The 17,553-nt window shown below is 45.6% G+C and overlaps 1 protein-coding gene across 1 annotated transcript; it reads right to left on the bottom strand.

The window, feature by feature from the left end:
* Positions 1-1,209: 1,209 nt before the first annotated feature.
* Positions 1,210-16,516, bottom strand: LOC133108072 (protein yippee-like 1). Its single transcript, XM_061217490.1, has 5 exons — positions 16,401-16,516; positions 10,037-10,260; positions 7,761-7,804; positions 4,872-4,980; positions 1,210-3,601 (listed from the first exon to the last, which is right to left on the bottom strand). The coding sequence occupies exons 2-5, from the start codon at positions 10,151-10,153 to the stop codon at positions 3,512-3,514; spliced, it is 360 nt and encodes a 119-aa protein (XP_061073474.1). The 5' UTR covers positions 10,154-10,260; positions 16,401-16,516; the 3' UTR covers positions 1,210-3,511.
* Between the last annotated feature and the right edge of the window lie 1,037 nt (positions 16,517-17,553).

Genomic DNA, 17,553 nt, shown 5'->3' with positions numbered 1-17,553 from the left:
CCCTGGACAGGTCGCCAGTCCATCACAGGGCACACACACCATTCACTCACACTCATACCTATGGGCAATTTAGACTCTCCAATCAGCCTAACCTGCATGTTTTTGGACTGTGGGAGGAAACCGGAGTACCCGGAGGAAACCCACGCAGACACGGGGAGAACATGCAAACTCCGGCCAACGGGGATTCGAACCAAGGACCTCCTTGCTGTGAGGCGGCAGTGCTACCCACTGCACCATCCGTGCTGCCTTTATTGCAGCATGATATATACAAATATTCACAACAAAAGTAAATTACCATGATAAAAGTGAAGGTGCAAGTGCTACGCTCCAGATGAAATATTGCTGAATATAGAATTGTGTGTATAATGGTGCTACTCCAGTAAGCTACATTGTTTTATATAGTTACATTACAGTACGAACTGTGAACTCCCTCCACCCAAGCATTACCACGTCCTGCTTACCTGTGGCCTTTGACCCCCAGTGAACACACCTGACCTACCACCCAGTGACACCTACTGCCCTCTAGTGGAGAAAAGTGACAATGCAAAATACTTACAAATAATACAAATGCTAAATAATGGCTCATGCACCCCAAGTGCACAAATTCATGGGTCATTATGAAGCATTTCATCTACTGCTGAAACAACTCTGGTCAAACTGAAGTCTGCAGTCATGTTTTATTTCCCCAGAAATTCATGTTGGTTCGTAGTGATTTATTGATTTTTCTTGTGACAGACCACCAAATGGCTTCATGGCTTTCACAGATGAACCAACAAGGTGTTTGTGGTTGAACATGTTATTACTGAACCCATCCTTCCTGAGACAGTTGGCATTGTAACAGTTCTGTTAATTTGTCATCTTAGTTGATGTTTGTGTATTCATCAATATGTCACTGAATCCACACATTAGGGGCACAGTGATAACTGAGCTCCAACTGAAACAATAAACTCGCTGAGCTTGACTGGAGTTATTCCATGAGAAGCTATACACTGTCTGTTCACAACCAGCTCATTTGCATAGTTGATTGCTCCAAAAATATAAATTGTTACCAAATGAAAAGGCATATGTTGCTATACACTGTCAGTTGCCTACCAGCTCATTTGCATAGCTGATTACTCAGAAACTGTACATTATATTATAAAATGATAACATAATAAAATGAGCCCTGGGGGTGAACTTGAGACAGGTGAATCACACTGACACCACAGCTGAGGATCGATAAGAAGGGCGACTTTATTGACCAAGTTCCAATATCACTGTCATCTTCTGTCCTTTACAAAAAAACAATGAAATCAAAACATTTTCAAATCGTAAAAAAGTAGCAAATATTAGAGTCCCTGCTGGGGACGGAATACACAGCATAGACATAATAATAATAATAATAATAATAATAATAATAATAACAATAATAATCACGATCATAATAAATAAAAACAAACATTAAACATGACTATTTACATTGTGTAATACATACAACAATAAGACATAAATTATGACTCACGTTCATTTATAATATATTAACATGTATAATTTACAAAAGCAAATGATGCAATAGATCAAAGAGAAAGGGCTGTCCCTTTCAGCCAATCACAACCCTCCTTCCTGTGAGCCACTTTGCCCATCAAAATTGAGATCTCTTGATTGGTCGATTTATCGTAGATGGGTGGATTCTTTGGTTGTGCTGGAGCTTTCTAAAAAGCCTATGATTGGGCATTTCCATCGCCAGGCACTTGCCATGGCTACCGGTGGACTCCAGTTCCCCAAATAGTGAAAAAACCTTATTCTACTGTGGGTTATTGTTTTAGTTTGTTTAAGAAGTCGTTAAGAGGCAGTGTAACAGACTGACTCCGGTAAACATGAGGGGGTATCCCAGGATAAGAAAACAACAAGTGCCCTCTCCCCCAAAACTCCAGTCTTCTCCCTACACACACTTTTAGGGTCTTCGCTGTGCGAATGAAACATGATTCACGGTGTACATTCAGAGTGGATCTTAACAGCGCATTATAAAGGCGTAAAACACCGTACCCAGAGTCTCAGATCTCTTAAGACTGCTGCTAGCTGTGAGTACATGTGTGCGCAGATAGAGAGTGGGTACAGGTGTGTGCAGGTAGAGAGTGGGTACAGGTGTGCCCAGGTAGAGAGTGGGTACAGGTGTACCCAGGTAGAAAGTGGGTACAGGTGTGCCCAGGTACAGAGTGGGTACAGGTGTGCCCAGGTAGAGAGTAGGTACAGGTGTGCCCAGGTACAGAGTGGGTACAGGTGTGCCCAGGTACAGAGTGGGTACAGGTGTGCCCAGGTAGAGAGTGGGTACAGGTGTGCGCGGGTACAGAGTGGGTACAGGTGTGCCCAGGTAGAGAGTGGGTACAGGTGTGCCCAGGTACAGAGTGGGTACAGGTGTGCCCAGGTAGAGAGTGGGTACAGGTGTGCGCAGGTAGAGAGTGGGTACAGGTGTGCACAGATATAGAGTGGGTACAGGTGTGCACAGGTAGAGAGTAGGTACAGGTGGGACCACAGGACAGGGCTTTCCACAGAAGGGGGAGTCCCAGACTCATGACAAATAAATAATGAACACAGTATAGAAATAAATCTAATTGAACACATAAAAATGCCCCAGAATTCAGTTCTGCAGAGAGCCGTAATTGCGGAGTCTAACCCCCCCACTAGGCTCTCCAAAAGGTCACCAGGTCACAAGTGTACATCAGCGCCACCTCAGGCCACCGTCAGAACTGTCACCGTCAGCAGCCTTCATCAGCTCTACTCTGCACCTTGTGAACCAGGCCAGACCTGGGCCAAACCTGGGCCAGACCTGGGCCAGACTAAAATTAATTAAAAGTCCCTGCACATTACTGACTATTTTAAAAGAGTATTTTGGACTACTGATTGTACTGTATGTATGTATATATGTATATACTGCATGTATGTATGTATGGTTAGCAATATGTCTTGTCTGAAAATTGGGGATTGAAAGAGATGTTCAGGTACATACATCACCCAGGTGTGAATCCTGTTTCAGGATAATAGTGCTGCTGCTGCACATTCTGTGTGTGTGTGTGTGGATGTGTGTGTGTGTATGTGTGTGTGTGTGCATGTCTGTGTGTGTGAGTGTGTGTGTGCACGTGCCTGAGTTCATGTGTGTGTACGTGTGTGTGTGCATGTGTAAAAGTTAATGTGTGTGTGCATGTGTGTAATGTGTGTACGTGTGTGTGTGCATAATTTGTGTGTGTGTGTACGTGTATGTCAGTGCATGAGTGTGTGTGTGTCAGCATGTGTGTGTGTGTCTCTGTGTGTGTGTGTATGTGTGTGTGAGTGTGTGCGTGTGTTTGTGTGTGTGTGTGTGTGTGGGTCTGTGTGTATGCATGTGTGTGAGTGTGTGTGTGTGTGTGTATGTGTGTGAGTGTGTGTGTGTGTGTATGTGTGTGAGTGTGTGCGTGTGTTTGTGTGTATGTATGAAGGAGGTGCAAGGATTGTGGACAGTGGAATAGAGGTAACCCCCTCCACCTTCTGTACATGCTCAGTCCCAGCCGTTGTCCTTGATCATGTGAGCCAGCTCGATGATGAATTTCCCCTCCTTATACTTCTGACTGCTCTCAAACGCATGCTCCTGCAGGAGAGGGGGGGGGGGGGGGGTAGATAGATAAAGAGAGGGGGGAGGAGGGGAGGGCAAGATAGAGGGAGAAAGAGATGGAGAGAGGGAGAGAGAGAGAGGGAGAGATTTTCATCATATGACACTTGTCGCAAGGGTCGTACGAGTATAAATCAGGCTGAACCCTGGCCACAATAGACCAATGGCACTGTCCTGATTCCACGCCAGAGGATATATGCCAGAGAACATATCGACACGCCAATAGAAACCTGCAGGCACAAGTTCCGCCATACAGGGCACCAGGATGTGTAATAGTTTTGCTCACTATACATGCTTTTTGGGAAATTAAAACATATTTGACTGTGTGCAAGGAAAAAAAAAAAATCTGACCTTGGAAAAAATAGTGAAAAAATAATACAAAGAAATGTGTAGCATAATATTTTTCATTTGCTATCAAAAATGAATGGAGTCTAATGGGAAAATAGGCTTTTTGGGCAAAATTATACATACCACTAGGGGGCGACTTCTTATCAGTTGATGAAACTAGTAGAGATATCCAAGATATACAAGGACTGGGAGGAGATGTGCAAAGTGGCTCCTAAACATTGCCAATATTGATATTGATGTACTCAGCAGCCAGGGCACTGTTAACAGCAGTGTGTTCACACTGACGCTGGTTGAGTGACATTCCTATTCCCCGTTATTTGAACCAAAAACAATGACACATTTGACCAGGTCTGGTGCACCTTACATGACAGGCATTTAGCGGATGCTCTCACTCAGAGCACATGTACGTGGCTTTGGCATTTTTGCACTGTATCCATGTGTACAGCTGGATATGGACTGAAGCGATGCAGGTTACGTACCGTAATCAAGGGCACAACAGCACTGTTCCAGCTGGGACTCAAACCTGCAACCTTTGTGCTATAAAACCACTAAACTTAATATAACCTAACTGTTACATTACACTTCCGAGCTGGGAGCTCCCATTTTGATATTCGTAGCCCTTACATGTACTGTATGTTATATCCCGATTACTCGAAGGGACCTACGGCTAAAACAGATTCCTTTGGTTTGCCAAGGGCATTTTTCAACTGAAATATTTGAAGGGTAAACAGTTATAGTCAGTGTAATTTGTGTGTTTTTGGAACAAAACCTCATTTTTTAATTACAAAAAGAACTTGTGGACAACTGATTCATCACCGTTGAGTGGGAAACTGATTTATAACCAGAGGGACTGAAATATGGAACTACGACAGTGAGTTATGGGGCAGTGTGACGGACTCACATATTTCCACCCCAGTGTGGTTTTGCAGTTTTCACAGTAAATATCCGCCACAGCATGGAGTCCCGTCAGCAATACTCTCTCTTCTGCTGGACCACAGCCCACATTCACCCTGAGAGAGATAGCACAGCGTTACACACACACACACAGCATTACACACACACAGCCCACATTCACCCTGAGAGAGATAGCACAGCGTTACACACACACACACACATTCACCCTGAGAGAGATAGCACAGCGTTACACACACACACACAGCATTACACACACACAGCCCACATTCACCCTGAGAGAGATAGCACAGCGTTAGACACACACACACACACACACAGCGTTACACACACACAGTTACACACACACACAGTTACATACACACACACAGCGTTACACACACACAGCCCACATTCACCCTGAGAGGTAGCACAGCGTTACACACACACAGTTACACACACACAGCGTTACACACACACACACACAGTTACACACACACACACACACACACACAGTGTCACACACACACACACACACACACACACACACACAGCATTACACACACACAGCCCACATTCACCCTGAGAGATAGCACAGCATTAAACACACACACACACACACACACACAGCGTTACACACACACACACAGTTACACACACACAGCGTTACACACACACACACACACACACACACACACACAGCGTTACACACACACAGCCCACATTCACCCTGAGAGAAATAGCACAGTGTTACACACACACACACACACACAGTTACACACACACAGTGTTACACACACACAGCCCACATTCACCCTGAGAGAAATAGCACAGCATCACACACACACACACACACAGCGTTACACACACACACACACACACACACACACAGTGCTACACACACAGCCCATATTCACTGAGAGAGATAGCAGTGTTACACACACACACGCACAGCGTTACACACACACAGCCCACATTCACCCTGAGAGAAATAGCACAGCGTTACACACACACACACACACACACACACACACACAGCATTACACACACACACACACACACAGCGTTACACACACAGCCCACATTCACCCTGAGAGAGATAGCACAGCGTTACACACACACACACACACACACACACACACAGCGTTACACACACACACACACACACACACACACACACACACACACAGCATTACACACACAGCCCACATTCACCCTGAGAGAAAGCACAGTGTTACACACACACACACACACACACACACACAGTGTTACACACACAGCCCACATTCACCCTGAGATAGCACAGCGTTACACACACACACACACACCGTTACAAACACACACAGCGTTACACACACACAGTCCACACACAGCGTTACACACACACAGCCCACATTCACCCTGAGAGAGATAGCATAGTGTTACACACACACACAGTTACACACACACAGTGTTACACACACACACCCCACATTCACCCTGAGAGAGATAGCACAGCATTACACACACACACACACACACACACACAGCGTTACACACACACACACACAGCGTTACACACACACAGCCCACATTCACCCTGAGAGATAGCATAGTGTTACACACACACATACACACACACAGTTACACACAGTGTTACACACACACAGCCCACATTCACCCTGAGAGAGATAGCACAGTGTTACACACACACACACACAGCGTTACACACACACACGCACACACACACACACAGCGTTACACACACAGCCCACATTCACCCTGAGAGAGATAGCATAGTGTTACACACACAGACACACACACACAGTTACACACACACACACACAGTTACACACACAGCGTTACACACACACACAGTCCACACACAGCGTTACACACACACAGCCCACATTCACCCTGAGAGAGAGATAGCATAGTGTTACACACACACACAGTTACACACACACAGTGTTACACACACACACCCCACATTCACCCTGAGAGAGATAGCACAGCATTACACACACACACACACACACACAGCGTTACACACACACAGCCCACATTCACCCTGAGAGATAGCATAGTGTTACACACACACATACACACACACAGTTACACACAGTGTTACACACACACAGCCCACATTCACCCTGAGAGAGATAGCACAGTGTTACACACACACACACACACACACAGCGTTACACACACACACGCACACACACACACACAGCGTTACACACACAGCCCACATTCACCCTGAGAGAGATAGCATAGTGTTACACACACAGACACACACACACAGTTACACACACACACACACAGTTACACACACAGCGTTACACACACACACGTACACACACAGTGTTACACACACACGGCATTACACACACACACACACACACACACACACACACACACAGATTCCACATTCACCCTGAGATGACACAGCATCACACACACATGCACACACAGCATTACACACACACACACACACACACACACTTTCACCCTGAGAGAAGGGGGAACGGGGACGCGAGAGGGAGAGAGAGAGAAAGTTGAGAGGAGAGGGATGAAGTGATAGAGATGAGAGAAGGAATGAAAGAGTGGAGAACACATAGGACCTCTGAGCTGGGATTATCCCTGAGCACACAGAGCTCAGACAGCAGAGATTTACTGGGTGATCTGCACAGAGACCTGACCTGCTGCTACACGCACAGTTACAGTTACATAGTTACACACACACCCTCTCACTGTTTCAGTGAACACACACAGTTAAACATGACCAGCTTACAAACAGTCTTTGGACAGAATAAGTCATTTTGTCCTACACTTTTATACTTATCCATCTAATCTCTCCTGCTTTACTTTCTGTCTGCTAAAAACAAATAATGATCCAGGTGAGGATAAGAAAACTTACACAGAGTTGAAGAGATACGCTCTGCCTTGGCTCCCTTGAAAAGACTGGAAGAAAGAGAGAGAGGTAAACCAGTGCCCTGTTACTGTTTATGATGAACTGTGACCTCATGAAGGTGGGGTGTTGATTCAAGCAAAGTACAGTTACTGTGTTATTACACTATGATTACAGAGGCAAGTACACATACATGTGATATTACTCTGTAATTACAGAGACAGATACATGCACACGTTATTACTCTGTAATTACAGAGTAATAGCCAGCAATGTAATATTTGACTAATTACCTGTCTGTGAGATATGATATAATACAACTAGTCCTGGGGGAGGATGCACAGGTTGTATCTATACTATAACCTGCCTGGTTGGAGACTATGAAAGTCGTTGATTTAGTATGTTTGTTCTGATGGTCACAAGACTGGGCTACAAAAATGACTTTTTAAATAAACTGGGGTTAAACCCAGTAAATGTATTTTCATTGAATTTCAGTATGTGAATGAATTTGCAATGAATCATGATTAATCACAAATAAAATAATGAAATAGTTTCACAGCAGAAACACGCACTGATACACACGCATACACACACACACATTCACACATGTGCCAGAGATAACCTTCAGCTGCACCCTATGCAGTACAGGGAGTGATATATACGGTGATATAGGCTTTGGGCTGCTGTGTAAACTCACACTGAGAGCTGGAGCCTGGGGGGGGTCAGGCATCAGTGGGATTTATAGCCTCTGGGACACTGTGCTCCTGTCTACGGTGTCCTCACGAACCCTCTCCCCTCTCTCTCTCACTATCCCCCTCTCTCTCCCTCTCCCCTCTCTCTCTCACTATCCCCTCTCTCTCCCTCTCCCCTCTCTCACTCACTATCCCCCTCTCTCTCCCTCTCCCCTCTCTCTCTCTCACTATCCCCCTCTCTCTCCCTCACTCCTTCTCTCTCACTATCCCCCTCTCTCCATCACTCCTTCTCTCTCACTATCCCCCTCTCTCCCTCACTCCTTCTCTCTCACTATCCCCCTCTCTCTCCCTCTCCCCTCTCTCTCTCACTATCCCCCTCTCTCTCCCTCACTCCTTCTCTCTCACTATCCCCCTCTCCCTCACTCCTTCTCTCTCGCTATCCCCCTCTCTCCCTCACTCCTTCTCTCTCACTATCCCCATCTCTCTCCCTCACTCCTTCTCTCACTATCCCCCTCTCTCTCCCTCTCCTTCTCTCTCACTATCCCCCTCTCTCCCTCACTCCTTCTCTCTCTCACTATCCCCCTCTCTCTCCCTCACTCCTTCTCTCTCACTATCGCTTCTCTCCCTCACTCCTTCTCTCTCACTATCCCCCTCTCTCCCTCACTCCTTCTCTCTCTCACTATCCCCCTCTCTCTCCCTCACTCCTTCTCTCTCACTATCCCCCTCTCTCCCTCACTCCTTCTCTCTCTCACTATCCCCATCTCTCTCTCCCTCACTATCCCCCTCTCTCTCTCCCTCACTCCTTCTCTCTCACTATCCCCCCTCTCTTCCACTCACTATCCCCCTCTCTCTCCCTCACTCCTTCTCACTATCCCCCTTCTCTCTATCTGTCTCTTTGTCTATCCCTCTCCCTCTCTCTCTCATGGTGTCCTTACATACCCTCTCTCGCTCTCTCTCTCACACACACACACATACACACACACACGCATGCACACACAGAAACCAGGATCCTTTCACTGTTTGAACTGGATCTCTAAATACTACTACTACACAGTGTTTAAACTGCACCATTCTTACTATTAGAATTTGCACAGTGTGATGCATATGAAGGGGGGTTGGTTCCGGACTCACTGTGTCTTAACTGTCAAACTAATTCATACCTCGGAATCCTTGTTGTAAAGACATTCTCTAGTTCACTTTGTTAAACAAAAACTGAAGTCCTGGAGGGCCACAGTGCCTGCAGGTTTAACTCCAGTCCTGGAGGGCCGCAGTGTCTGCAGGTTTAACTCCAGTCCTGGACGGCCGCAGCATCTGCAGGTTTAACTCCAGTCCTGGAGGGCCGCAGTGTCTGCAGGTTTAGCTCCAGTCCTGAACCCTGTCTAGTTCAAGGGTTCCTTGTAGGGCAAAATGGATCTTTGACTGGGAGCTTTCACACCTATGATTGAGGCTTCCATAAAGAACTGAAAAGGGTTCCTCAGTGGAATGAAGCCAAATAACCATTTTTCTGTGAGTATAGAGGATGGTCTCTGCTTTAATCAGGTCATTCAGGTTTTACTGAATTGTTGTGTGACCACTATGACCCGTGACCTCTGACCTTGGAGATGAGCTCGTCGTGGTTGGCCAGGTGGGCACGGCAGTGGATGCAGCTGTAAGTGCGGTGGCAGTTGGGCAGGTAGGCCTGGAAGGTCTTGGAGCGCGTCATCCTGCCCATGGAGGGGGCGGGGGGGCGGGGCAGGAAGAGGCTCCCGGCCCAGGGCGGCTCGCCGGGGAAGCAGCGTAACACGCAGGGGAGGGCCGTGGTGAGGGGGGGGCAAATACCTGCAGGGGTACACAACTCCATACAGTTTTTTTGCCCTCAGCAGCTGAGGACACACAGCCATGTTTTGCTCGATTTTACTCACGAAAACCCCGTAAACTGAGAGTTGCTCCAATTAACCTATTTCAGTTAAGACTGCCCCTGCACTGATATTGCAAATATTGTTTGTTATTGTGTATTTATTTTTAAAGTGAGCAGAACAAAGAGAAAAAAACACAAAAGGAGGGCCTTGAACCCTGGTGATCACACTAACCACAACACCAAATCTGCTGGGAGCCAGAGCTGCCTTTTCGGTAAATGAGGCTGCTCTCTTTAAACATGTTCTGTCTCCCTGATTAATTAGCAAAGATTACAAGGCAAGACTACTCTTTTAACATGACCATCTGCCCCCAGGGTGCTGTTGAGGGCAAAAATATAGCGAAAATATAGCTAAAAATACAGCACATGAGCAGACATTTCTGCCCTGAGTCGGCTTACACACACCTGCCCCAAGTTTATTTAAAAACACACACCTGCCATAGTTTTTTTTTTAAAGCACACGCACCTGTCCACACACCTTCCAAATGCACTTGCACTAAGTTTACTTCGTTAAGTTAACTCATTACAGCAGTTTACTGATGAACACACACCTAGTTACCCTAACACAAACATGTTTACAACACTGAGCTGCACTGAGATTACTTACAACCACACACCTGCACAGAGTTTATGACCTTGATTTTATGACAGTTAGCACCTTGTTCACCCTGTTCATACTGTATGAACTATCACTGTATGAGCTATCACAGCTCAGTGTTAGGTCAGACACTGACCTGTAATACATATTACTGTCCCTGTTGGACTCATAGTTGGATCAACACTGTATTTTACTGTGAAACCGCTTCATGCCATACCAAAGCAGGTCACAAATAATTGTTTATAATTATTTCATATTTTATCACTTTGCATTATTACACTAGTCAAATTGATGACCTTCAACATTCAGAACAGAATTCTTCTTTCATGATGTTTATGATTTTGACAGTTTCATTGAATATTCTCATGAATCTGCCAGAGCTTTGCCAAATTTTCCAGGTGCTTGACCCAGATACATTTCACCTCTGCTGTGCTATTCATATCATATCACATTCAGACTAAATCTCACATGTATGACTCAATCTCACACGTATGACTAAATCTCACACTCAGGCTAAATCTCACATCTAGACTAAATCTCACATGTCAGATTAAATCTCACACGTCATACTGAATCTCACACATCAGGTTAAATCTCACCCTTGTCAGACTAAATCTCACACATCATACTAAATCTCACAAAGGGGAGAGGTACATGATATCATAACCCCCGCTCCTCTGAGGGAGGGGTTGATGACATCACAGGCCCCTGCTCCACTGAGGGAGGGGTTTATGACATCACAGGCCCCTGCTCCACTTAGGGAGGGGTGTGTGACATCACAGCCCTTTGCTCCACTGATGGAGGGGGGCAGATGGGGGGGGGGGTGTCCTGGGATGACCCGGAGCATCTCGGGCCGTGGGAGGTGAGAAGGGCGAGGGTGATAAATGGAAGCACTGTTCATGAGCTGCATACTTATTTTCAGACGTGAAGAACAGACGATTCAGCTCGGGATGAAAATTACAGTCTCTAACTGAGAGAGAGGTGAAGCACAAATAGCCCGTTTCAGCTTTACATGTGCTTTCCTGGAGGACCCTTAAATCCAGTGGAAAGAATTTTGTTACAGGGAACGACTCAACAGGTGCGTTGGGGAACATCTGGATATGTCTCCACTGACTGTCTGTAAGACTCACTTCACTGTAGAGTGCTGAAGGTCCTTACAGACAGACAGGCTCCACACAAAGGAGGAGGGCCGTGGATCCGCACTGAGGTGTGAAACCCCTGTGTCCTGTTGCTCCCCACTGTATGATGGATAAACATGGGCATCGTCCCTGTGACGACAGCGCAGAATGCGAGATAAAGCAGCTTTAAGAAGCATCTCTCTGGAATAACACCACATGTCCTCTTTGTGTACCCAGAAACAGAATTAAACATCCCTGAAAACAACACAGCTGGCCCTGTAGCACTGAATGTCCTTCTCTGTAACAAGCTCCCTGTAGCACTGAGTGTCCTTCTCCATAGCAACCTCCCTGTAGCACTGAGTGTCCTTCTCCATAGCAACCTCCCTGTAGCACTAAGTGTCCTTCTCCACAGCAACCTCCGTTATGTAACAGACAGGAGGGCTCCAATGGTGACAGGGGCAACAAGAATGTGCTTTTGTTTACTTTTGACAACAGCAAGAAAGAAGAACAAAGACTTATCAGCACAGTGTTATTTAATGTTATGAGCATATTTATCTAAAATGCAATCTTTGTGCCGGCTAATGAATTCTACTTGGGGCCCTCACATGGTGTCATTGCACTGTCGGCTACCTAATGCAGTCAGAAATATAGATGAAGCATTAAATGTTAGAAGCAAATTCAGTTGTAAAAATTACAACTTATGTTTTCGAGGAGGGATGACACATGGCACATTGTTTTTTAAATTTGACAGCATTTAGATATTAACTGAAATCAATCTTTCTTGGAAACGGAAAAGAAAATTATTCCAACAACACATTTGAACTTTTGCCTCAGAACCACCCCTTCCTTTTAATGTGCAAAGCAAAAGGGAACATTCATATTTACGTTTTAAAAATGTGGACAAGCCAAAAATCCTGAGGAAATAATCTGGAAAGGAAATTGCACCTGTCTGATTGTCAGTTAGTTATTTTTTATCAAGCTCAGTGCTGTACAGCTGCTTGTTGCGTTTCATATTTATAAACACCCTGGCATCGTTCTTATTTTGGCAACCGAAGATGTGTGTCTGTGAGTGTTTAGTTTATGGCCAAAAACTACAACTGCCCCATTCACGTCTGTAATCACACACATATAAACACACAAGCACGTATATCCTGTACACACACACACACACACACACACACACCTGACAACACATTTACCACAAATGCAGACCAGGTGGCCAAGCAGAAGCACAATAACTAAGACATAGCTGACTGCCCATAACCAAGGACACACACAGTCACTGTCATACTGTATCCACACTGGTCACTGTCATACTGTATCCACACTGCAGTCAGTCATACTGTATCCACACTGGTCACTGCCATACTGTATCCACACTGCAGTCAGTCATACTGTATCCACACTGGTCACAGTCATACTGTGTCCACACTGCAGTCAGTCATACTGTATCCACACTGGTCACTGCCATACTGTATCCAGACTGCACAGTTACTGCCATACTGTATCAACACTGCACAGTTACTGCCATACTGTATCCACACTGCACAGTTACTGCCATACTGTATCCACACTGAGGTTTGTTCAACCAATTACCTAGAAAGTATGCTGGTTCACTCCTGCAGTTGAACACAGTAAAATAGGATACACCTGCAGTAGTTGGATGTAGCTGCATGGTGCTTTTAAAAATGTAAGATCAAGATTGAGCATTATATACTCTATTAAACCCTGTGGGGTAATTTGTCCTCTGTATTTGACCCATCCTAGTTATTTAGGAGCAGTGGTCATCCACAGTGCAGCACCTGGGGGCCAACTCCAGTTCTGGGGCCAGTGCCTTGGTCAAGGGCAACGGCAGGAGCACACCTAATCTGACATGCATGTGTGTGGGAGGAAACCCGAGTACCCGGAGTAAACCCACGTGAACACAGGGAGAACTCGCAAACTCCAAGCAGATTCGAGATTCAAACTCAGACCCTCCATCTTGCGAGGCACCAGTGCTAACCACTATGCCACTGTGTCATGTAATTTAGAGCAGAAGTTGGAATGAAATCTTGAAATGGATGGCCCACTGCTTTGTATGGTTATGGTCTGGGCTGGCAGTAACCATACTAAAGATAAGGGCAGCCTGTAGCATAGTGGTTAAGCTGCATGACTGGGACGCGCAAGGTCGGTGGTTTGAACCCCGGTGTAGCCACAATAAGATCCCCACAGCCGTTGGGCCCTTGAGTTCTAGGAGAGGATTATCTCCTGCTTAGTCTAATCAATGCCACTCTGGATAAGAGCATCTGCCAAATGCCATTAATGTAATTCTATGCTAAATAAGATCTGGGCATCAGGCTTGAGGGGTGGTGAGGTTAAACTTGAATTAAAAAATTATCTTTTATTATAAATATACCAACCAACAAACCATAATTAACAAATGCGTGCAGTGGGTAGCACTGCCGCCACACAGCAAGGAGGTCTTGCCCGTGGGTATGAGTGTGTGAGTGAATGGTGAGTGTGTGCCCTGCGATGGACTGGTGACCTGTCCAGGGTGTAGTCCTGCCTTTCACCCAATGTATGCTGGGATTGGCACCAACCCTATTCAGGATAAGCGGGTTAAGATAATGGATGGGATGGATGGATGGATGGATGAATGATGTGTCGCAGCCCTCCCTGCTGAAATAAACTTCTGAAGTTAGGTTTTAAAACAGCAGGTTGCTGGTTGACCAGTGCAGACCAGCTCCCAACTTCCATGGTTTGGCTGGTTGACCAGCTCAAGCTATGTTTTTAAACAAGCTCAGACAAGCTACCATCACTAGCTGGTTGACCAGCTCATACGCAGCCAGACCAGTTTATCCAGTTCAATTTTCAAACTGGTCAAGGTGTCATAGCTCGGTTTTTACAACAGGCAGTACTGTCCTAAATCAACTCTTTCTAAATTAACAAAGATTAACGGTACCCCTCAGTCACCTGCTCGGCTGCCCGCAGCCCCTTTAAAAATTCATCTCACGCCTCGCTGGATGATATCATCGCTATGTATCGCAAATCAGCAGAAATAAAACACGATTCATGAATCACAAGACGGTGTTCCGCCAACTTTTCTGCTTCACCCTCCTCCCCACACACACACCTGCAAATCCTCACACTAGAACACACACGTGACTGTACCACTATCAGTCATCTCTGTACTAATTTCTTGATAAAAAAAAATACAAATGTTGCTTGGAAGGTGCATGTCAATTGTTAAATATGTATATATATACATATTGCTCGGTTTGCACTGAAACTCAAAATCACATTCTGTGGCAGTAGCCCCAGCGGTATGTGCAAAGCCAAGAGAAATGTCGAGCTGTTTATATCAGATAATCCAGCAAGTAAACACAGCCTGGACTCTTCGTTGCGATATAGCGAGTTTTAAGACATCAGAAAAATGATTCTGTAACCGGTAGTCTTTGGAGTGAAAGTGACGATATCAGTAAAATCAAAACGTCAGACACTGAAATGTCCACTTATACACCAACATTATACCTCTTCCATAGCGTTCACAAATAACAGCTTGCTCGAACCACCTGTCAGTTTAGCATCGTGCAGGAGCGATATGCGTCCGAAATGTTGGAGGCAAGCTACAGAAACTAACCGTGAAATTGTTTTATTTTGGGCGTGGGAAGAAACGACGATCCAGAGATCTGAGGTGTTTCGTTCTTTCGATTACTCGCGATGAGTGCATTCTATCGCAAATACGATGGAAAAGAATACTCTACGTTGAAAATAAATTCTCAGAATTCGACTGTAAAATATTGCGTGGCCTATTGTTTAAACAGTAACACTTCCAAATCTTTAATTTCGAGATCATAATAAATATGACGCAAGCTGAAAGCGTGGACATGGACAACACTGACATAAATGATCAAATCTTCACTGAAGATAAAAAAGCAAACACTCTTATATTATGTTTACGTAATTAATGGCGAAATTATACAGTACTTGATCGGCACATTAATTCATTTTGACTGCAATGCAACTTGGCTAGCATCGACGCCGGCCTGCAGCGAGTGTTTTCGTGACACCATTGGCGTCCCTGGTGCAGGATCACGCGCGCCACTGGTAACGTTAGAAACGGCACGTTATGAAAACCCAGCGTATGGAACTGGGCATCCCACGCCAGCAACAAAAACAACTATCCGGTTAGCCCCTGCAACACGTCGCCGCTTATAAATCTCACCATAAATGACAAACGCGTCTTATTGCGCAATCATATAAGTGTGCATGAAAATAAGTGTTATTGAACATAGGTCCAAAAACTTTTATATCTAGCATCGAGGACAACGCTGTCGCTTATTGAGAAGGTGCATAAATTGAACGTTACCTTTGAATAAAAAAGTAGGCAACGTCCTAGCTCCCCTGTCCCCTTCTGGAAATGCCAGTTGAAGGAAAGCGAATCCCTCGCGTTCCTTTTGCGAGTAACGTCCTCCAACTCTATCCCCCTCGCCTCCGACCAGACGCGCTGGTTCCGAACGCACCGCGCACACGGGGCTGGCGTAATCACTCCGGAGCGCACCGTACCACTGCACGTTCAGCTGAGAAAAGACTGACAGCTGAACCAGCCAACCATTAAATTAATACGACAAAACAACAATTCGTTCATTGGCCGTGGGTAGACAGCGCCATCCTACGTTAATTCGCGCTGTGCTCCGACCTGAGGCTGCGACGCACGATTGTTGGGGACCACAACAGCTGCCAAAACCTTCTGAGGTAGGCTAGCTGAGGAGCAGTCTGAAGTTAGAAGCCCAGTGCAGGGGTCCACTTGCGGGGTGGGGTGGTCACAATTTATACCCTTAGCATGTGTAAATGTCCAAACATAGTTTTAGCTATAAGATAAGATATACTTTATCGAACTCCTGCATAGTATACCTTCATACTACCAACCAGGGACCAACTCCAGTTCTGAGGCCAGTGCCTTGGTGAAGGGGAGGAGCACACCTAACCTGAAATGCATGTCTTGACCCAAGCAAACATGAAGAGAACACGCAAACTCCATGCAGAGAGGATCTGGCCGGCCGGGATTGAAACCCAGAACCTCCTTCTTGCGAGGCAACAGTGCTACCCGCTATGTGCCGCCCATAAGCATGCACAGGTGCCACTGTCATTCTAAACCAAACAAAGTAAGTTCAGGATCCATAAACAGCCATTCACTGCCACTTTCACAGCTGGTGCGCCGCCTGATTTTATAGACGTGTCTGGACCAAACACCTTTAGGCGTGTCAGAGGGAAAAAATGTTTTTGGATAGAAGTTACCCGCGCTACAGGCGCATGCTATTTAGTGCAATCCGTTGACAACTAAATCAAAACAGTTTCTAGAAAATGCAGATGGTATGAATGAAACCTTGAAGGCATATGCAGGATTTTCGCCATGGAAATAACATGCCCAGTCATTACTATGATACACTGGCAATCTGTGTCTTTTAACTTCTGCCCAATACCTTGCTTGTCTACTTGTATTTGTTATTCTAAAAAAAAAA

This window comes from Conger conger, chromosome 13 (assembly GCF_963514075.1).
Source record: "Conger conger chromosome 13, fConCon1.1, whole genome shotgun sequence".
NCBI classification, from domain to species: domain Eukaryota; kingdom Metazoa; phylum Chordata; class Actinopteri; order Anguilliformes; family Congridae; genus Conger; species Conger conger.
The sequence above is the reverse complement of the archived record's forward strand: the minus strand, read 5'-3'. Positions and strand labels throughout refer to the sequence as shown.